General features: G+C 36.5%; 1 protein-coding gene across 2 annotated transcripts in view; it reads right to left on the bottom strand.

Annotated features, from left to right (window-relative positions):
* LOC145678425 (alpha-1-inhibitor 3-like) overlaps window positions 1–23,281 on the bottom strand; it is a 2,648,409-nt gene that overhangs the window by 1,996,740 nt on the left and 628,388 nt on the right. For both annotated transcript variants that reach the window (XM_081748543.1, XM_081748544.1), the window contains exon 6: window positions 20,051–20,156. In XM_081748543.1, coding sequence (XP_081604669.1) covers window positions 20,051–20,156 — 106 coding nt within the window. The remainder of the gene's footprint in view (window positions 1–20,050; window positions 20,157–23,281) is intronic.

Raw genomic sequence — 23,281 nt, 5'->3', positions numbered from 1 at the left:
TTTAATGATTCTAAAGAAAGTTCATTTGAAAATGTTAAAAGGTATACAGATATAAACCTAATTAGAAGCCATAAGCATGAGCTATATACCATAACAGTTAATAAACTAGCTTTAGATTCTTCAGATGATAAGAGATATATACTACGAGATGGAGTAAATACATTAGCTTGGGGAAATTATGGGATATTGTAAAAATGTAATTATATGTAGTGTAGTTTTAGTTACAAGTTTTAGATGTAAGTTTTTTTTATGATTTTAAATGTCATAAAAGCCTATGCGCAGAGCACTGCTCCTCTTGTATGTGTAAAGGGGTAGATAATAAAGTTTTTTCTGTAAATGCTTTGCGCTATCCTTCTGTGCTGGTCAAAGTACTGGGAGGGGGGAAAAGAGCGTTAAAACATCATGAGCGTATATTCTAATTATCTAAAGGAATACATATATCTATTGAAAAGTTAAACCCAGTACAAATGACGATATTGAAAAGTTAAACCCCAGACAAATGACGGTATTGAAAGGTTAAACCCTGTACAAATGACGGTATAGAAATTATATATCTAAAGCTTTGTTCTTATATGTTTGTTTTAGGATGAAAGTAATATTCTAATGATCTAATTCTGCGACGGCAGTTTTGCTGAAATAAACTCTGATTTTTAACATATTTATTTAACCTATTTCATATGATCTCGTGTTAGAGCGTTCCAGCGGTGGTACTGGAATCGTTCAAATGAATCAGTTTAAATGAACGATCATCTCTTCCAGAATAAATGCCGTATTTATTATACATTCCTTCTCATTGAATTTTTTAAATAAATTTTTAACGGATTTTAATGATTCAAGTGTCAAATGAAAGCTTATCAACTGGAGATTAAAATGAAATAAATATATTTTGTATAGAATCCTTTTGCAGGTAATTAGAGATAAAGATTTTATGATTCAGTGTCATAAAGTCTATGCTCTTGCGTATTTTGCAGTTGATGTCATCCATTCATACAGGGACTGCCTATAGGAGGATCCAGTTATGAGCGAGGCAGCGCTACTCTTGCAACCTCTTTGGCTTGTCTTCTTCTTGACGGTGGGAGGAAGTGAAATGTAAAATGGACTGACGAGCCGTGATGGACCTGCATGAGACTGCAAATGTGAAGTACTGTTTGGTGAAGAAAATTTATTTTCTTTTTGATGGCACGCTGCTTGTTGTCCCTGTATCAGTTTCCCAATAAAATCGTCGTCAGTGAAGATGCCCCTATCAAACGGCATGATTCACGTAACACGAAAATCATTCATTGCTATGTCTTCTCTCTGGACTTGCAAATATGCTCTTGTGAAAGGCTGCATGATATCATAAGGACTAAGAGGATCATTGCAATGAAGAAGGACAGATTTGATCTCATAGGCGTAATTATGCTTGAGAAGACGCATGAAAGTTTTGTCCAGCGGTTGTAACTTGTGTGTACAATGGGGCGGCAATGATATGATTTGAAAGTGGTTTTCTCGTGCTAGGTTAATAACGGCCTGATTTCTAACAAATGTAATGGCCATCCAGTATCAGCAACACTGGTGATTGCTTTGACGGATAACTCTTCTGGATGAAGTGCTGTAGTCATTCTACAAAGAGGTGTGATTGAATCCACCCTGACGGATGAGCTCTACAAATAGAACCGATTGGTTTACCTTTTATAAGTTGATCCATGATATTTTTTCAGGGAAATATGAATATAAGTGGGATAAACTCCCCTTGAGCGCTCATGCAAGCTACCACCGTCACGGTTACTCCTCTTTCGGCTGATTTTAGCGTTCCTATCTGTGTCTCTCTTTTCCTCGCAATAACATTTGGTATCTTCCTCTGCACGACATTAAGGCCGGCTTATCCAAGTTGAAGACACGATCAGGCGCGTAGTGATGTTCCGCATATATTGCTTCCAAAATATCAAAGATTTTTTCTACATTCTTTATTAAATACCACAGCCCTCGCGTGGGAGGTCCCGGTGGTTTGCGAAGAGACAGAACTTCTTTATGTCGATTTAGAAATAAATCTGCCCATGTCCTACCGGCTTCTTCTGATGTAAAAGAATGAGGCAAACCATTTGCTACTGCTAATTAATACGCAAGACGTTTTAAATCTGCCACCGTGAAACCAAAGAAATGTGTCAAAGAAATAAACAGCAAATATTCCACCAACATCTTCTCAAGCTGCGCTCCTAAGACAGTCAATATTCCGAGTTTTTTGGACGCTGTTACTTCAGGAGAGAGAGCGGTGTCCTCGCTAAGAGATGATAAAGTTGTGTGAGGAACGTTAAATGCTTGCCATGTCTTCTTCATTCCACTGTTTCCAATTTTTCTGTGGCCCTTATCTTTGCTTCCCGTTGGCATGCTGTAAAATTAATCGTAAAGACTAATTAGAAGCTTGACTCAGTGTGGTGCAAATATGGGCTGGTAGCCAATATTTCCACCAGGCAAGATAGCTCATATTAACACCACCACGCCACATCCCAATTTTATATTCCACATACCAGTGTTGGTGTTATTTACACCTAACATGCGAAGTACCAAAAATTTTAATTTTTGAACTCAACAGAAAAATAAACTGCTGAACAAGACTGTAGTTATTTAATAGAAAAACACATTTACACGTGACGTTTCGATCTTCTAGCCAAGATCCTCATCAGACGTACACTGAGTGATACAAAAAACTACTCAAGTATATATACACAATTCATCTCCCTATCTGCTCTCTCATTGGCCCGTTCAAAGAGCCAATCAGAAGCGTGGAAATCTATCTGAACTGACCAACGGGAAAACATAACGTTCTACCAGAAAGAAACAACAAGGAGCAAGCAGCCATTGAATACATTAATTCACGTTCATTTTTCTGTATTTATCAATAAAATTTCTCCATTCTTTACTAATGCTGATACCTTTGGTCCAATTCATTGAGTTTACATCCCCTTCCATTCCTATTCATCAGGCCTTTTTCCACTTTCTCGGCCTCAACCTTTTTTCCCGTTCCAGCACAATAACTTCTTCCCAGTTCACATCATGTCCTTTTTCTTTTACATGTTTAAAGATTGTGTTAGTTTCTTTGCCATATTTCACATCACTTTTACTTGTTTAATTTTTTTTCAATAATTTCCCGGTCTCCCCAATATATTTCATATCACAATCCTTACAATTTATACAATAAATTACACCTTTCTGATCTCTTTTTTCTTTATTCCTCTCTTTATTTTTGACCATGTCCAACAACGTTCTGCTACCTTTTCTATACACCTTGACCCGTTGCTTTCTTAACATCTTTTTTAAAATCTCGGTATCTTCTCCTAGCCCTGCAATGCCTTTCCATACCTCTTCTTTGTCCTCCCCACTTTTACCTTTCCCAGAGACCACGGATGATTTAACGATATCCCTTTTACTATAACCATTCTCATACAGCTGTTCTTTAAAGATTTCCACATTCTCTTCTACATTTTTGTTATAAATTTTGGTAATTCTATCTAACATATTTTTTATGAAATTAACTTTTGTGCTTCTATCTACATTACTTTTCTTATTACAATAAATACCAGCATTACATTCTTTTTGATACCATTGAGTCTTAATGCTCTTCCGTTCCTTACTCATTAAAATGTCAAGATAACATGATACACCTCCCTGCTCTGTCTCTAGTTCTAATTCTATTCCCTTCTCCTTATCTTCAATACTACCAACGAACTCTATCAACTTCTCTTTTGATCCTTCCCATATCCCAAAACAATCATCAACGTATCTACATAAGAATCGAATCTTTTCTTTCCCCTTTTCTACCACATCCTTCTCCCATGCATTCATAATGATATCAGACAATACCGGACTTACCTTAGATCCTATACTTAAACCATCCTTAATCTTATATATGTCATTCTTAACTTTACAGAAATCAAACTCCCATATTAAGTTGAGGGCTTTCCTAACTTTCTCCCATTTCCAGCCTTTAACACATTCCCCCCCATAACTCCCTTAATCGTATCAAGTATAGCACTTCTCTTTAGACTAGGGAACATGGCTTTAACATCTAAACTAAATAAAATACAATCATTATTAATTTTAGCATTACTGGTGTAGTTTATTACTTCTCTATAGTCTTTAACTGCCAAAGTCTTTTGTCTCTCTCTCACCCACTCTAACACTGGTTTCAATTCACTTTCTAGCGGTTCCAAATAATTATTCCTACAGTCCATAACTGGCCTAAGCTTTATTTCCTTTTTGAGTATTTTTGGAAAACACTTTAACACCGGCACTCTTCCATCTTCATTCATCCATTCCTTAAGTCCCTTCCTTTTACATTCTTCTTTTAATTCTTCTATAATTTCTTCTTTCTTCTTGTCAACTAATTCATATTGTCCATCCACCGAATCCTTCACCTTTTCAGTTCAGGGGGTCAGTTCAGATAGATTTCCACGCTTCTGATTGGCTGTTTGAACGGGCCAATGAGAGAGCAGATAGGGAGATGAATTGTGTATATATGCTTGAGTAGTTTTTTGTATCACTCAGTGTACGTCTGATGAGGACATTAGCTAGAAGACCGAAACGTCACGTGAAAATGTGTTTTTATATTAAAGAAGTGCAGTCTTGTTCAGCAGTGTGTTTATTTTTCTGATTTTATTCGCAAGACATGTGATGTGTGTCAGTTTGAACTCAACAGATACACTCAAAAAGGACGTCCTACACACTCATTTCAAAGTAAAAATATGAAAGAAACCTTTCTGCAAAAATTTTTGTCCCTCAGGAAACAACAGAAACGCACTATTCACTTTACACGAGACTGTTTCACTCACAACTGTACCATCTACCTGAATGTCCTTGTACCAACTAACTTGTCGCATTCTCACAAGAGTGCAGCATTTAACAGAGCTTTAATTTGGATTGACAGTATTTACACCATAGCCGATATTTACACCTCCTCCTGGTCTAATTATTTTCTTGTCAGTTAAAAACTTGTCAGTCTTGTTGAAATGTTTGGGTTGCTAGCGGAGCGAGCAAGAGAATTTTTAACATCTATTTCTTTTCAAACCCGCAACAATATAGATTTCATTGGGCGCCAATACTTTTTCGGAACGAAGCATGTTTACTCATTTCCAATACTTTTCCTTTCCTTCTTGCACGTTCCGCGCCCTCTTGCTATCAGCTCCTGGGACGACCGCCCCGCTCACCTCCCTGTAGCTACGGCTCTGGTGTTCGTCGAGAAATTTCTACTCGTTATCTTTAAAAGTGGGAATTCCTAATGCAAGGCATGCATCATTTAACTAAATTTTTACGTTTTGAAGCTTCATTAAACTATCAAAATAAGAATTCCACCTTGTACGACAAGTTATTATGGGAGACACACCAACAACATCTCTGAAACCTTCGCATGTTTTCCGGGATTTCGACTGCAAATTTCACAACAGCAGACTATCTACATTGGTGCCACAACATATTTTTTATAACTGTTAGTTTCTAGTAACCAAGATCAGATCTATTTTGTATTTTGCATATTATGGAAAATAACAAAATACATTACAAGACCTATTTCAAATATAAAATACAAAATAGTTTTAAAAAGGTATTTAAAAAATAAAATACAAAATGGTATTTTGTATTTTAAATAGGTATTTGAAATACATTCATTTAAAATAGGTCCCAGCACTGGGTATAGCGTGATCGTCTATACCCAAGGAAATAGCAGAAATGGCTTCTACCGTGTCTAGTGTGTTGGAAGGCGCTTCAATTTCTACCTTTTCCGGTTGCAAGGGATAATGGCTACAAAAATCTGCTACCACATTTAATTTGCCACTTAAAAACTCTACTTTAAATGAGTAATGCTGGATTTCAAGCAACCAGCATTCGATTCTCTTGTTATGGTAGGCTGCTTTCCATAAACGCGTCAAGATCTTGTTGTCTCTATACACAATAAAGTGTGTTCCTTCCAAGTATAATCGGTATTTTCTTAGTCCAAAGAGAAGAGCAAGAAATTCAATTTCACAGACAGCATATCGACTCGCGGATTGAGAGAGCGTCCGAGATACTAATGAAATGGCACGACGACGACCTTTGTTGTTTATCTGAAAATAAATGCTGATATTCTCCTCAGGCATTCGTCACATGCTACTCGAAATGGTTGATCTTTTATGGGGTAATACATTACAATATCTTCTAAAAACAAAGACTTTATTTGTTGAAATGCGGCTCCCTTGTAAATTAAAATTTACAAGACCGAGTGGCGGAGGTGCTTAGGTGTTTCAGGTAGTGGTATTTGTTTTGAATAGCAGCAAACTTTTCTTCGTCGTTCTATATGCCTTCGCCATTTATTACAAATCAAAGGAAGCTTATTTCTTTTTCAGCGAATTTACACTTTCTTAATTTTACGTTGAAGCGTGCCTTTCTCAATTTTTCAAAGATAGCTTCTAGTCGGTGCAGCATAGACGAGCAATCAGAGGCGGAGCATAATACATTGTCTATATACAAAGAAGTATGTGTTAAAATTTCTGATCCAAAGCTCGCTCAAGGCATCGAACGCATGCCGCGAGGCTGGACTGCGGTCCGAAAACCACTATTTTGTACAAATACCCTAACAGCACAAGATGTGCTAGGCATATGCCATTTAGGTGTCTCAGCTATTTTTTAGGTACCCGACACTTGCTACATATGGTATTCATGTGCTAAGTATCTACTTCAGCTACCTAAAGTCTTAGGAGCTTATTACACCTAAGTGTTATTTGCGACTATGTACCACAAATGTAGCACTTATATACCTCGTTCAGTTTCGCACTGTGATAGTAATTTGTTTTTATGTCGTTACTTGGGACATATATCTTTCATACTCGATGTTCTTCCTTTGGGTGCATATTTTTCTGATACTTATGACATATATTTGATATCTGCAGCGACGCACGAATGACAGTCAGCTGTTTGCATTTGCTCATGCACAGTAACATGCAACGGTTTCTCGCGCTTTTTGCTTCACTTTCTGTCTTTCTAGTACACAATCGCTTAGAAAAAGAAGCAACAAATGCATCACATTTGGAAGATGAAGTAAAAGAAAGAAATGACATAACTGATGAATTAAAATTAAGATGAATCTTTCATTCATATGTGAACAGTTAATTATTTACGTGGTTAGGGATAAAGAATTGCATTTTTTAAATGTCAACTGTAGCCGATCATTTGAAAGTGAATATGGAAGAACTACGAAATAAAGTAAAGAGACACACGTCATTGTGTTATAAAATTACATGGCGAGCGGATTTTATTTGATCCCAAACGGTTATCGGTGAATATACAGGGTTAGAAGAGCATTCTGATTAGCCAAATTTAAAAGACACCAAGATTTATCCCTCTACAAGCGACGTTTTCTTCATCGCCTTCGTGGCCAAGTCGGAACGGCACGCGCCTAGTAATCAAAGGGTTTGTGGTTCGTGCCCCCCAGGGTACTTTTTTACTTTTTAAAAGTGTTTTTTAGACTCACCTTAATGTAAACAATTACGCATAAAGGCGATTTAACATATTTTGGGAGAGTAATTTTCGCTTACGGTATGGGAAAGAACATACTAGGTAAGTTATCCAGGTACATGTCACGCATGTGCCTAGGGGCGGACATAGACTGTGACTATCACTTGCCATCCATGTGATTTCTCTCTCACAGGTACATAAGGCACATACTGGGCACATTCCCATGTCACTGAGGGAACATGATAGGCATATGCCTGCTATGTAAGTAAAGTAGGTTTTTCCTTTATACAAGAAAGGGACATATTTTCGACTATCGGCGTGCAAAGGAACGGAGAGAAAACATTGTCTAAGATCAAGATTAGAGAACATACTCGACCCTTGGTGGCATGAATTTACGTTCTCTACTGATTCTATTCTTTCAAAATTATGTTCAATTCTCAGGTCTAAAAACGGAAATCTAAATAAGGGCGAATTGTTTTTTCGCAACGACTATTAATGGAGAAGTGAATTCATTATGTCCCTTTCTATGATCCCTTCTTTCACAGAAATTCGATTTCCTCGTCGACGGCATCACGGTAGGCATAAGGTATGTAATTTCCCCTTGGTTTGAACGGTTCGTGTGTTTTAAGCTTTATTACGTGTTGATAATTCTTTAAATAGGCTGGATTATCTCTCCTTATTTCTTTATACTTAAGAAGCAAAGAAAAACAGCGAATTTTTGTTCGTGATCTAAGTGTTTGTGCTGTTCTACGATTTCCTCAGTTTCCTCTTCACTATAGACACCCTTGTGTGGTTTAAGTGGTGCAATTTGTAGTTTTCTTTCTTGTGTTCCTAAATTGATGCATGCAATATCCGAGAAATCACACATTTCAAGGAAAGCAACCAGCTGTGATGGGCACTCAATTTCTGGATTTTAGAAAGGCACTGAATATTCTGTTTCATTATACGAAAACTTTATGCTCAAATTAGAAAACTCAATAACACTATTATGGTCATAAATGAAGTCAAAACCCAAAATTGCTTTTTGACGGTGATGAGGAATCATTAGAAAGGAATGTATAATTGTAATTTCACTTAAGCTCAATTCAAGGAGAACCTGTTGACGAATCCTAATTCCCTTTTGATTTGTTTCGGTTTTACTAAATAATAACAACTCCTTGGAAGGATAGCACAGGTAAACTCGAATCTCCTTATTTCGCTATATATATATATACCTGTATATATATATATATATATATATATATATATATATATATATATATATATATATATATATATATATATATATATAGAGAGAGAGAGAGAGAGAGAGAGAGAGAGAGAGAGAGAGAGAGAGACAGAGAGAGAGGTCTCAGACGAGTTAGCAATTCGTCGGAAATGACATAGAATCCGAATCCCAACAGAAATCGATCCCGTGCCGAAGATGAGCTCGCTAACTATATAGTCACGAGGAATTATCCTCGGTGACAACATAAACTTCGGGATTTTTGCTAGTGTTGTTCATGAAATGATATTTTGGTCTCCTGAAATGTCATGAAAATTTATTTAGTTTGAAAAAGGATTACGTGGACCCGCATAGCGTAGTCGCTAACACTCTCGCCTTGGGTGCGAGCGGTCCCGGGTTCTGTTCCCGGTGGGGGCACTCGGTTGAAAAAGTGTAAAACGCTTTTTCAGGCCAGCCACCTTGAATGAGATTTTCATGGGTTTTCCTCATTCACACCAGGCAAATGCCGGGGTGGTACCTAACTTAAAGGTCCCAGGCCGCTTCCTTCCTTTCCCAATCCTTTCTTCCTTCCCTTTCCCCGGATAGTGTGCTCAACAATCCCTCAAAACGAAATGACCTTCAATGCCGAGAGCCCAGAAATCTAAATCCTAAATCAAAAAGGATTACCTATTTCTATTGGACGAGGTCGTCTTGTCTAGTTTATTCATCAACACTACTTTCTACACACACTAACACACCAGGATGAATAGCATGTGCATTTTTTTCAATAGTATGGCGCTTTGTTACTCGTCGTACATTTCAATTAAAAGTATATCTACTATCGTAATTGTGTATAGGTTAAATATCGTAGTCATCTATTGCGTAATTGCTGCTTCAATAATACTGTTTCAAGAGTTTAATTCAGCAGGTTTCATTGTTTCCGTTTGCTAAGGGGGGAAGTTTGGACCACAAATTCTTTATAAGTGAAATTAGGAGGTTAAGGGATCATGCTTGGTCTCGATGAAGGTGGTAAAAAAGGAAGAAAAACCTTACAGAACAGGGATAAGAAATATTTTGAAGTTGAATACAGGGTGTTTGAAAAAGAACTCCCTAGTTTTAAGTATAAATTTAATTGGGAAATTAATGAAAACTTACATCAATGAGTACATATCATGAAAGAGAATTCTTTCAAGTTTTGTTTAATGTTGGTAGACTTCAATGTGGGATCTATTTGTGACCCTGCACACGTCGAGACGATATTCCACTTCTCGCCACGTATTCACCAACATTTCAGGTGTAACTGTCCCAACCACCGCGACGATTCTTTCCCGTAAATGATTGATGTCTCTGATCTTTTCACTGTACACAACATTTCTGTGCGGTCCCAAAAGAAAAAGTCCGGTGGGGTTAAGTCTGGGCTTCGTGGTGGCCAAGGTATTGGGCCAGCCCTGCCTATACAATTTCCTGGAAAGCGAGTGTCAAGAGTTGCATTCGTAAGCGCGCAACTTAAGTATTTTACGCACAACATCATACACAATACATTTAGGCACTTCTAATTGTAAACTACGTCTGTCCACATGACTTCTTCGGGCTCCGAACACAAGAAACACGGATCTGTTCAACAACATCTTCAGAAGTTCTCGGTATACCTGGTGATTTTGCTTTTAAAACACTACCGGTTTCCTTGAAAGACTTTAGCCAATAATGGATAGTTTTTGCTGTAGGTGGTTCACCACCATACTGACGTCTAAAATTACGTTGTCCTGTTCTAACTGACTCAGTTTTCACAAGCCAAATAACACACTGCGCTTTCTGAAGCGGAGTACACATTCTTGCTGAGTTGCTCTGCATTGCACGCCTGCCTGGACTGAACTGTGGAAACAGAGGAAAAAACAACACTGGTGCCGTCTCAAGGTCAAGCAGACCTGCCAACTGCAGGGGAGCCAAACTTGGAGAGCTCTACTATATTGGAGTATACTAAGACCAGTCTATGCATACAAATGCAACGGTAGTAATTTATCTTTAATTAGAGCACTGAAGATCTGTTGTTGACTGGTTCGAGAGGGGTTTTACTGCACTACCAAACTTCATCCTATTAATCTTGTCACATTCACTAAGAAAAGGTGGAGTAATGTAACGTCACATGGATTTCTTCGATGCTTATATTACCGTAAAGGGTGTTGTTAGTCTGCGGATTAGAATTATTGTAATTTAATACAGTGACAATGAGCTATAGCTTACTGGGATGCCATGCCTTTAACTTCTGAAGTATCAGGAGGCCGTATAGTTCTCATGTGGGAATGTGGTCGTAGTGCTTCGTATGTTGCTATTACGGTTGATAGAACCAAAACGTGTGTTTAATACTGGATCCGACTGTACCAAGAAGAGCGAAGAACTTCTACAGAACCACCCAAAATCAGGAAGACGTAGAAAAACTACCACAGAGGAAGATAATGCACTCGTTTCTGCTAGTAGGAACACATAAAGCGGGAATCCATCACATAATTCGTGTCGTAAAAGAAGAATTGTCTGTAGAACACCATGCATCAAGAATGTCGATTTCGTTGGAATATCTGCCAGCTACGAAATAGTTCTCGGATACGGTAAATTGAACAGACGTGAAAGTGTTCCCTTCCGCTCAAGCTGGAAGACTGTCTGTTGCGCCACAATTACACTCGTTATTCACCAGACCATATCGTAAAGAGAGCAAGAAGTGGAAGAATTAGCGTTGCTTTCTGAGGTTGGATACCAGCAGCAGGAGATGGACAATTAGTAGGATGGATTCTGGAAAATATGCGAAAACATTAGAGTGAGTTGTGTTACCAACCGTCAGGGCCATATATCCGAAAGACGAAATGCCTATCATGAATTACGTCCATCAATATAGCACTAATGTCTATACTTCGAGAATAACTAAACAGTGGTTCCATAGACATCCTGACATTTCTTTGCTCGATTGGCCATCTAAATCTGCGGCATTGAAGATATATGTGCATTGATGGTGCTGAATTAGGAACCAAGAAGCTGGAAAACTGTTGAAGCTCTAAAGAACCATTTCGAAAAGCCTAGGAAGCTTAGTAGGAGGCCCGACTTGTGTTCCTCACTAATTGTTTCCATGCCTGTCGAACCAACCAAATCAGCACAGACAGCATGGAATGAATATTTGAAAAAATCTTGCTTGCTATGTAACTTAGGATCTCATAATGTGGATGATGAGACGAGAGCACGTGCAGAAGAAATTATGATGAAGCTCTTCACCGACTCACAAAAGTTCTCGATCAATGCTGTCTGTGCTGATATGGTTGGTCACAAAAATTCAGACAAACTTCCATCAACGAAAGATGCTCTAATTCTCCACTTCCATTCAGCACACCTTCAAACATACATTTCACGGCACATTAGCAACTGGAATATTGACTTTAACCCGAACATTTTGGTTGGCAACCTACGAATTGAAAATTGGTGCCAAAATGGACCACTCATTAATATATGCCTAAAAGTTATCCAGAGTTAAAGTCTTGTACATATAAATATATGTGCTACACAAGCAATTGCAAGTGTGTGCGGGCTTCGGTAGAGTGCATGAAAACCTGTAGGTGTAATGGTAAGGAGTGTTATAACTCACTAATAAACACTTATATACCAGAAAATGATTTATCTGATGAGGATTCAAAAGACTAAAAAAATATGTAATTTCGCAGATATTTTGCGCAGATTTGATATGATAATATAGAATATTATTATAGTTCTGCTTGTTTCTAGTAATTAGTAAGTATTTAATGAAGTTCGAAGTAATATTTTCATAAATTACATACAAATATAGTTATTGAGATTTCTGCAAAAACATTTTGTAAAGTGACCCTTGAGAAAATACAAGCCCATTGTAGATTATAGAAATACTCTTCAGCTGTACACTGATGTTATCAATCACCCTCTCCTAAAGAAAATAATGAACACAATAAAGAAAGAAAGATGATAAGAGAAAAGCTAAAACAGAAGAAAGGTAAATAATTACGTGCAATACTGGTTATTATGCTGCCAAAACAGATCCCTCTTCCACCCTTCCATCAGTAAAATTAACTTTTTCAATAGGGCTCTTTTGTTATTGGATTTGTGGCTAGTTCCATCTTTCACTATGCTCTTTTATTATTGGAAACTGTGATTTAGTTTGTACCTGGGGTCTTGGGCTCTTCTTTCAATATATTGGGCAGTTGGGGCTCTTCTTTGATTACATTAAGCATTTGGGGCCCTGGGTCATTTTTCATTATGTTGAGCAGTTGGAGCCCTGGACCCTTTTTCATTGTGTTGGGCAGTCCTTCATTATATTGGGACATTAGGGCCCTTGTTTCATTACATTGAGCATTTGGGGCCCTGGGCACTTTTTTCATTATGTTGGGTAGTTGGAATCCTGGGCCTTTTTCATTATGTTGAGCAGTTAGGGCCCTTTCATTCTTGAAGAGTGGGCCTGTTTTATAGCTGGGTTCATATTTAACCACAGGCTGATTGGTCCTTAATGGATGTTAACACATCCTGGAGGTCTATATTTGATAACTCAAGAATGGAAAAACAGCGTAATTTTAAAAATTTATTTACTTTTGTCTAGCCAAAATATGAAGTTCATTTAGAACAGAAAACATGTCAGAAAAACAAATGATCTATTTCCTTATTAAGGAAACAGAAGAACAAATCTAGTCGGATAATTCCAGTCATGATGTTTAAACAAAGGGAACGCTTGGTGAAAGGAAACGCTCCTTGTTCATACCTCCTCGTGAGCAAAATACTCTTATTAAGATCGCATTTTTGAAGCACCACCCGATTTAGCCGAGGAGCGATGAAATGGAACTGCCAAATGGTGAAAAGTTAAACGACAGTGTATATCATTTTGTGCTGCAAACAAGTTTTGTACTGCTCAACCTGCATGGCGTTTGAAGAAATTCGGATTGCCACTCCAAGTAGTCAGTTTGTCACAAGATATAGAGTGAATGTGAAAAACGTGTACATACATGTAAAACGTCAGGAAAATTCCTTGTTTCCCGATCAGGCTGCGGAGGCAGCCATAGCCGCTGGAGCAAAGAAGGATATATCATCTCTCTGGGATAGTAATACAAAAAATCTGTATCGAAAACAAGTAGAGAAGAAGGGAGCTGTGACCAAAAGATTATTTGGCATTACTTTATTCATTGGAACACAACACTTAACTTATAGGGGAACAGGGAACAGGGAACACTGAAGCTGTCTATAAACTGGATGACAGAAATATCAACAATTGGAACTTCCTAGAATTGGTTTTATTAGTGGCTGAATATGATGCTGTACTGAAAGAGTATGTTAAGGAAGCTATATCGTTCAGTGAACAGCCCAAGGAATTGCAGCAATGTCGTGGAAATCTAAAAGGGCAGGACAGAGTATCGCTAATGCCTTTTTTTTAAATCAAAAACGTTTATAAATAAACTAATCCGTATTATTGGACAGTTATTGCAGAAGAAAATAGTGGAAGACATCAAGAAAGCTAACATTTAGAAAACAAGTAGAGAAGAACGGAGCTGTGACCAAAAGATTATTTGGCATTATTCATTGGAAGACAACAGTTAGCTTATAGGGGAACAGGGAACACTGAAGCTGTCTGTAAACTGGATGGCAGAAATATCAACAACTGGAACTTCCTAAAATTGGTTTTATTAGTGGCCGAATATGATGCTGTACTGAAAGAGTATGTTAAGGAAGCTATATCGTTCAGTGAACAGCCCAAGGAATTGCAGCAATGTCGTGGAAATCTAAAAGGGCAGGACAGAGTATCGCTAATGCATTTTTTAAAAATCAAAAACGTTTATAAATAAACTAATCCGTATTATTGGACAGTTATTGCAAAAGAAAATAGTGGAAAACATCAAGAAAGCTAACTCTTTTTTAAACTTAGAAAATAATGGTTGATTCTACCTAAGATGTTTCAATGCTCAATCAGCTGGCTATAGTAATTCTCTACGTTTTAAATGGTTAGGTATTTCAGAGGCTGTTAGAAGTTGTCCTAAACAGTAACATTACAGAACAAGAAACTTATAATGAAATCAAAAGAGTACTTTGATCCAACTATGTTTTGATGTCTGATGTTGTAGGCTGCTCCTTTGATAGAGCTGCTAACTTAAGTGGATGCTATAAAGAAGTTAAATCATTATTGGAGAAGTATAATCTTGAACTAATTTACACTCATTGGATGGTTCATGCTCTTAATTTGGTTGTGACAAATTCTAATAAGCCCTGAACCTGCAAACTTATTTGGTGTGGTTTAAACCAGTGCTGTGTCCTGTCTAAATCTTGCAAAAGAATGGATGCTTGGAAGAAAATGATTGATACAAGCCACGAGTTACATGACACACTACGAAAACTTTCAAAAAGTTTTTGCAACATGGTGAAGCAAAAACAAGGCACTGAATGCGATAATCGATACTAACGAGTTTCGCAACGAAACAAGAAGCCAACACGTGGATGACTGTCCATCTTCATCAAGATTTCTTACACTTTTATTGCCCCTCAATGATGTTGTACACATCAAACTTTCAACCTGAGACTTTGCTGAATAAATGGACAGAATTTAACACTTTAATGATGTACTCTGTGTATCAGGGCTTGTTTACAGAAATGGAGTCTGTTTCAATATACATACAGTCTCACGGATTGGACTATCTTACGGAATGGAGACTTGTAGACAATTTGCAGCAGCAGCTTCTGAAGAGAAGAGAGGTAAATAAAGATGTCTGTTTAATGCTGCAGGAAAATACAATAATATTTTGTGAGAAGATAAATCAACAACTTGCGCAATCTGGTGTAGAGGTAGAAATGGAAGAAGACTTTCGGCCCAGAATAATCTCAAAGAAGAAAATGACAGGAGAGCTTGCCGCAGATGAACTGGGAAAGAACTTAAATGTAATTGAATATGATTTATTCAGAATAAGAAAGTTCAACGAAATTCTGAATACAACTGCTACATGTGTCGGTGATAGATTTCAACAGAGAAAAGGTCTACTGTGTGAACTTCAAATGTTGGATCCCAAGCACTTTGCGGAAATCAAGAAGAACGGTGTGTCTGCAGGAGCTTTCAGAGCTCTTGCGAAAATAAACTAAATATAAAACAGGAGGAAATATGCAAAGAGCTCCAGTAGTTCTCTGTCGTGTATGACATTTTGTCATAAAACGCTCTGCTTTTTGATGACCCTGAAGAGAGTGATGCCCCTGAATCCGTAGTAGAGGAGAATGATAATGATTATTACGTATCTGAGCCTGCTATGCGAGATGCAACATCTTTGGATGGGATTCACGGCAAGAGTGATAATGATACTGCAAACACCCTGTGTAAAAATTGTTTGTCATGTGCAGGGAAAATTTTGTATCAATTTCTATGTCAGTCTAGTTGTTTTAATAATTTATACATTGTATACAAATATGCGTTGTCTTTACCATACACACAAGTGACATGTGAAAGGTGCTTCTCAAAGTTAAAGTTGGTGAAAACAAATTTCAGAGATAGTTTATCTAATGACATTTTGGACACGTTTTTACTAACGAGTATGGAAAGAGACATGTTAAATTTAGTTCTGTGGACGAAGTTATTCAGAAACTGAAATTCATCATCTGAACTGAAAAGAATCTTAACTTTTTAAAATTATTGGTTGTTTAGTGTCTCAGCCGTGTTTTCCATTTTCCGTAAAACTGTCGTGTTTATTCCACGGTCAAAAGTTATTATTAGTTGTTGAGTATTTCAATTTTCAGTAAGCTGTCCTGTTTAATCCACAGCAAAAAATTATTGGCTATTATTTGTTTAGTGGTTCAGCTACTATATGGCAATACAATAATAATTATAAAATATTCTCTCCAGAGTTTATGTTTCTGGAAATCCTGTGCTTTACTGTTTGAATAAAACTTGTTATGACATCAAATTTCCAATGACCAATGATAAATCATAGCTTGCTAAAACTACCAAGTACAACTTGACAACGCGATGGGTCATCGCAGGTGTTCATTGTTCGCTTTGGTGTTATAGTCTGAGGGCCTTCCTTGGTGACCGCGGCCTAGGCCCTAATGTACCCAGTCCGCCCCTGAGTAAACCTAACAGTATTTGTACCGTTAGAAAGATAATTAAATTTAGTTAGGGATGGTCTTTCCATATCTCAACTCATTGGGGAGATACAGACCAAAAAAGAAAATATTAAGGAAAAAATATGGCTATTTTTAATGTTTATGTTTAATTTTTGGAAAAACCGTTGGGTTTTTCCAAAGCACTAATAGACAAAATCGTAAAGCATACCTTACAGATAGAACCGGGAAAAGAAATTCATTAATATCCTGATTAGTTTCGGAGATAAATCATTTCATTAGAAACCAGTGGCGGCCGGTGGATTGTGCTTTCGGGTGTTGCAGTACCAACAATAAGAGACAGAAGATATAAAGTTGACTCATTGACTAATCAGCATAACTTTAGATGCAAATGCTATGTGACATGTTAAATAAAATTCTGTTTTTAAAAAATAAAAAATGAAGAACATTTTATCCGATTAATCACCTTAATTAATTAGTAAGTTCATTCTCCTTTCTTTGATTCGAGCAAATCTGTTTAATACATGCTGGTTAAACTCTGGTATTCTTATTGTCAGGTCTTTTTCGGTGGAAAGCATAACCAATGGTGATAACATTTCTTAGGACATTCAATTCCTTGAACGTGTTAATTCTTGCTCATGTGGAAAAAAAAATTCGTCTTTTGCTGACGCCATAAGTACAGTTAATATTAAATTCAGAAGCTTTGTAGATTCACTAAATAATTTTTCTAGAATATTGCGACGATTCATTCTAGCAAACTCAGTCCCTGACAGTGATCCGAATTCCTCTTCAGCGTTGACTGAAGAGAATTCGGACCAGAGATTAGTGTTATAAAAATGTACATTGAACACACTTTATGCACAGTTTATCCAGGAAAATTTAAAATAAATTGAGGAAATGTATCTGGTGCAAACAACACTACTACCATAAGATATCCTGTAAATTTAAAATGGATTTTTTTTCAAACACTCTCCTGAATTGCCCTTTGCTTGTTTTATCTAAGTCTTAATTGCAAATTTTTCCTCAGTTGAAAGCTGGTCAATGTTTTTGTAAGTTATTTACAGAAGTCATGGTATACAATTCATTCAGAATTTGTAGGTTATTTACAGAATTAAAGCACACACAATAAAATTAAACCTAATAATTAAAAACCAAAACAGCCGATACAAAAGAGGTACTGGTATATGAATTCCAAATGTCACATATTCATACATCAACACACACACATGTGCTTAAAAGAAAAATAAAACTACATTCCAAATCATCCGTCTTGGTTGTTACGCAATGCACGATGAACACAATACACTTCCACATAAGGCGACACAATGCTTACCAATGTGATGTGTTCTAGAAAGGAAACCTCGAAACCCGCCAGATGAAGGATCAGCATGTAACAGAAGCCAAAAATCAAAGAACATCAAAACAAACAGCACTGCCAATTCTACACCCAGAAATGTTAATTGGGAGAGATGCAAAGTATTTGAGGGAGGTCCAATACGTCTACATAATATGAAACCTGTCTTGTACTCCACCCGAAAAGACGATAAGTAATTCTTACTTACTGTCACCTATATTTATAGAAAAAACTGATAGAATGATTATTTTTATAAGAAAAGAAAGAGTGCATAATGAGGTGTAAAATAAAATATTTAGCCTACATCAATCATTTCTCTGTTAAACAAGTATAGTTCGTTAAGAAAGTCTACAAATGTTAGTCGAGTTTCGAAATTTTTAGGAGGTCCGAACCCAGTGGAACCCCTCGTGGCTACGCCCCTGAGCATTGAAACTAGTCCCAAATTCAATCTGACGATTCCCATCAAACAGTTTTATGTGGAAAGTTATCAAGATTACAAAATACACTTTTTTTATAAAAGAAATATGTTTATACTGAAATACTATCCCCAGAGGGGAAGGGGGAGCGATTCTACATGCTGACTTATTAATATTTGATTCACAAATTAGTGTAGAAGAAGCCTTCATTATCAATATAAGCTAAGAATTAACTTGTAAATGCGGGTCTACTTTCATTTGTTTTCTCCTCTACTAGATATTTTCTTTCTTATTTTGTAATTTTGCAATCACTTTTTTTAATTGTCATTATATTGATTTGCTTCAGTATAATCCTGTAATTTAAAAATATGAATGCATAAAAACAAATTCCATTTGTTAATTGCTAGTGAAAGAAAATTCAGAACTCTTATTTAGCGCGAAAATCCTTCTCGTTCACTGGAAACCGTGCTGTGTTGCAGAAGCACTGCAACGACCAGTCCCTTTAACTTCCGAGATAGGGGAAAAGAGACTTAACATTTACTCCAATTGCCGCGCTGAAGGAATCTGGTCGTTGTATGCTCGCTGCAACACAATATAAATTAGAGACTCTGTGACGGATTAATTTTCACTTTTTAAAACGGATTAACGGAACGGACAGTTACAAAAGTAAAAAATATGTTATTTAAAGTGTATATATGCGAGTATTAAAAAATATATTTTCTGTTCTTTACTACTATTGATAATAATATTTTTTTCTTGAAATACCTTGGTCGTTGCGCAACGCTGCAACACTAACATTAGCCGCCACTGTTAGAAACGCTCATTTTGTAGCTTCAGTAGAGGAGAGGGGGATGTATGGGGGAAACTTCCGCTCGTATCAAACGACCGGCGGTCTAGAAATGATCAGGATAGTGGACTTGATGATTTAGGACCACCGTTTGCTCTAACTCTCTCGGGTTGAATGAAACCTAATAATCACGTGTTCTGCCTCCCGACTAGTTATGTTGGCCCAAAAGGAGAACTTAGCCAGCCCACATATCAACTAAGGCGTACTACGGTACTTAAGACATCATTCTTTGTTCATTGACTCACTTATTTGGGAAAACAATGTCACATATGAATCTTAATGTAACATACATAGTTATATTTTGCTTTATATAAGAGTAAAATTTGTAAAACGTAAATATAAGGCTTGAAGGTTTAGTATATTGCAAACGACAAACAGAAAATACAGATCTCCGGGAACACTGCATCTACATCTTTGAAATATAGTAGTAACTATAGCCAAACACAATTCCATGTGAATTTTTATTACGATTTTTTTCACCACATAAGAAAACTATTTTTCTAAATAATGGTTTTAAATAAGGATTGAACTGCAGAAAAAGAAATTCGACTATATGATTTAGTAAAACGTTGTCATCGCATTGCACTGTCCAATATTACATATTAAATTTATAATTGGATTTGAAAACAATTAAAAGACCTAAATTCATAAAATATCATACTTCTAAATATATATAATACCTTTGTAACAATATCCTCCAGTGGTAAAAGCTTTTGATGGGTAAAGCTGTTTTTGCCCCTAATTTCAGCCTGTACTTCGCCCTTTACTGGTTGTCCGTAGGTATACCTACACAGAATAAATGCATATATAGTGTCAAAATATAATATTGTGTTTTACAAAATAAATTCTGAGTTAAATTTGTTACGTTTAATTTACACAAATAGTTGTTCTATTTTATTAATGATCAGTGTTAGAAAGTTTATTTTTACAGATAATACTTTGTGAGACAATTTTTCTACCGTAAAGAGTCTATTCGAGAAATAAATTGGAAGACCTTATTCGATACCTGCTAGGAGAGGGCAAGATTAATTCATCAGGAGGCCCCGGGCTAGAAAAATATGTGGCCCCTGCTGACTTCGCCTAATACAATTCTGGGAAAGTACAGTAGGAAAGTTAAGGGAATATGTTTCATGTTTTTGGTTATATTTTATCTTACGATGATGATTGTATCTTGTATGGTTCTTTTTAAACAGTCAGTTGAGATTTTGATCAGAGTGAAGGACCCCGTCCACCTGGAGACCCGGAGCTACAGCCCCCCTAAGCCCCTCCTTTAACCCGGCCCTGAATTAGATCCCAATCTTAAATAGCCACTGTGCTGAAAAGACACTTAAAGTTGCGTCAAATAAATAAAAACTTGAGTTTCTTTATGAAGAATCCTTATAATAATTATCATATTATAATTCTACAAAAAAATCACAGAAATCTATTGATTTATGTAATGATGTCTTTTTCCTTATTTCGCAAATAACGCTTCAGATCTTGAGTAGAATTCATAAACATTAAAGCCTCCCTACTGGTCTAGTGGTCAAGGTGTGTGTCCTTGTTTCATATGGTTCTGGTTCAGGGTGCGAAATCATTTGAAAATGGTGGGGGGGAAGAAGTTCAGCGATCCACACTAATGCTTCGTGGAGCCTCCAAAAAATTGAAATATTAATGGATTATTATTATTATTATTATTATTATTATTATTATTATTATTATTATTATTAATAATAATAATAATAATAATAATAGTAATAATAATAATAATAAATGTTCAAACTAGTGGTAGTTGTTATTTAAAAATACTTTAATGTTATTTATTCATTTAACCGTACACTTCAGTGCGTATGGTCCAGGGTTAGACTCTAGTGGGAGCACAGTACCCTTGTGTTTACCATTATATTGAAGATTACATTCGCGAAAATAGTAGTAGAGATATATAAGTCAGAAATAATAGTCCCTGAGAACCGATGTCCTAACCAAGCATTAGAACTACTAACTTGAAGCGCTCCACCTGGCAAGCCATAGATCCTCATGAGCTGTAGAGTCAGAGTATAGTTTTTATTATTATTTATGAAATTCTCGTTTCTTCTCTACGTACGTAGTGTTTCAGTTTGGTCGTTCAGATATGCGGTCACCTTTGTAAGTCTAAATAATACTATGTATCTATATTGTATTATTAGCAAGAATATATTATTATAAATAATGATTTCAATACAAATACTTGATAGACAACAAAAAGCCGTGTTGCCTCACTGGTAGAGCGCTCTCCTCAGGTGCGTGGAATCATCGGCTGGATCCTAGCTCGCGCCAAATTCTGCTTGCGGTATACAAATAATTGTGTGGGGGTTTTCTCGGGGTCCTCTCGCTTCCTTCCATTATCCTAATCAACCATTATAATTCATCTCATCATGATCGTCTTCCTTAGCCGTGGTGAATATTTATAGGACGTTAAACTTTAGAAAATAAAAGCACAAACACTATAATACGATTGATTTGCTGATTTAAGTTTAATGACCCTTTTCAGCAGCGAGGCTATGAAATGTGGACTTACAGTTTAAGGTGAAATCCGAACCACTGTAATCGTTCAAATTTTTGTCCTGCGGCATCTGTGACTGTCGCGATACTTTTAAGTGTTGCAGCTGTAGATGACTTACTGAACACCTGGTAAAGTTCGCCTAACAAACATGCAAAGTTGTGAACAGCATTCACAACACCAAAAACTCTTTCAGAAACAAGATTAATTCGATGTGCCATGCAGTGTACGCTAATTAGGCACGGGTTGACATTTCTTCTAATTTGAGCAGCAACACCTTCGTTTCTCCCAGTAAACACTGCATCCCCGTCCGAACTAAATTCAACCAGTTTTTCTTTAAGATTAAAAATATCTATGCCATCTTCGGAAAATGCTTGAATAATTTTCTCTTTAAGGGATTTTTCATCGGCATTTTCTACAGGCACTAATTTATAAAAACGACAACAAGGTTTATTTTCTTCGTCCACATATGTTCATATAACAGCAAGTGCTTATCCGCAAACCTGTTTGTAGGTTCGTCCACTGAAATTGAAGAACAATCTGTTTGTTTGAGAAATTTTACCAATTTTGCATGCAACTGGTACGCTAGAGAATAAAGGTCTTCATCTCGTCAACAACCGAAAAAGTTAAACACCTGATCCTTTTACAAATAAACTACGTTTTTTAAAACAGCATGCATTTAAAATTATTGTTTGTCTGAAAATTTTCTTTATAGACCTACTTATATTTTCCTATTAAGGTGTCCCCCCTTACAGATTTTGGTGAGGGGGAAAAGCAAGTGTAAAATTTTTGGTGGGGGGGAAATCCCTCCCGTCCCCCCCGGGATTTCGCACCCTGTTCTGGTTTCGTTCCCGGTGGGAGAGCACAAAATGTAATTTTAGAGTCATTCACTTTCATTAATCATTTGTTTCCTTTAGCGTATAAGGAATAGCAGTGCAACGTTAAATTAAAAAGATTGTTAATATTTTATACAAAAATAAAATTTACATCTACATTGTGTACACTCTTGGTTAAAAATACCTAGATACCCTTCCAGAGTTTACACACGTCCAAATCACTGAGACTAGATCCTCAATTTTTTCAGGTCTGCGAACAAGGTAATCCAACTTTAAACATTGTATCTTAGAGAGTGACATGATAACTATAGAATATATATACTATTCATATTCATATCGTATTTATTGCAGAATCTTCAGAGGACATCCAAAGCATTACAATCGCCAAATCAAAGTTACAGAATTAAATGCATACAGAATATTTACAGAAAGGTCAAAAATGGATTATATATATATCAGTGGCGGCTGGTACTATATGTTGCATGGTTGTGCCACCGGATATTTTTTTAATACTAAAAATATTTTTTAAGTGTTAAAGTAGTGTATCAGTAAAAAAT

Source organism: Thermobia domestica, chromosome 2 (genome assembly GCF_964235325.1).
Source record: "Thermobia domestica chromosome 2, izTheDome1.hap1.1, whole genome shotgun sequence".
Taxonomy (NCBI): domain Eukaryota; kingdom Metazoa; phylum Arthropoda; class Insecta; order Zygentoma; family Lepismatidae; genus Thermobia; species Thermobia domestica.
Note: the sequence above shows the minus strand (reverse complement) of the source record. Positions and strands in the feature narration are given on the sequence as shown.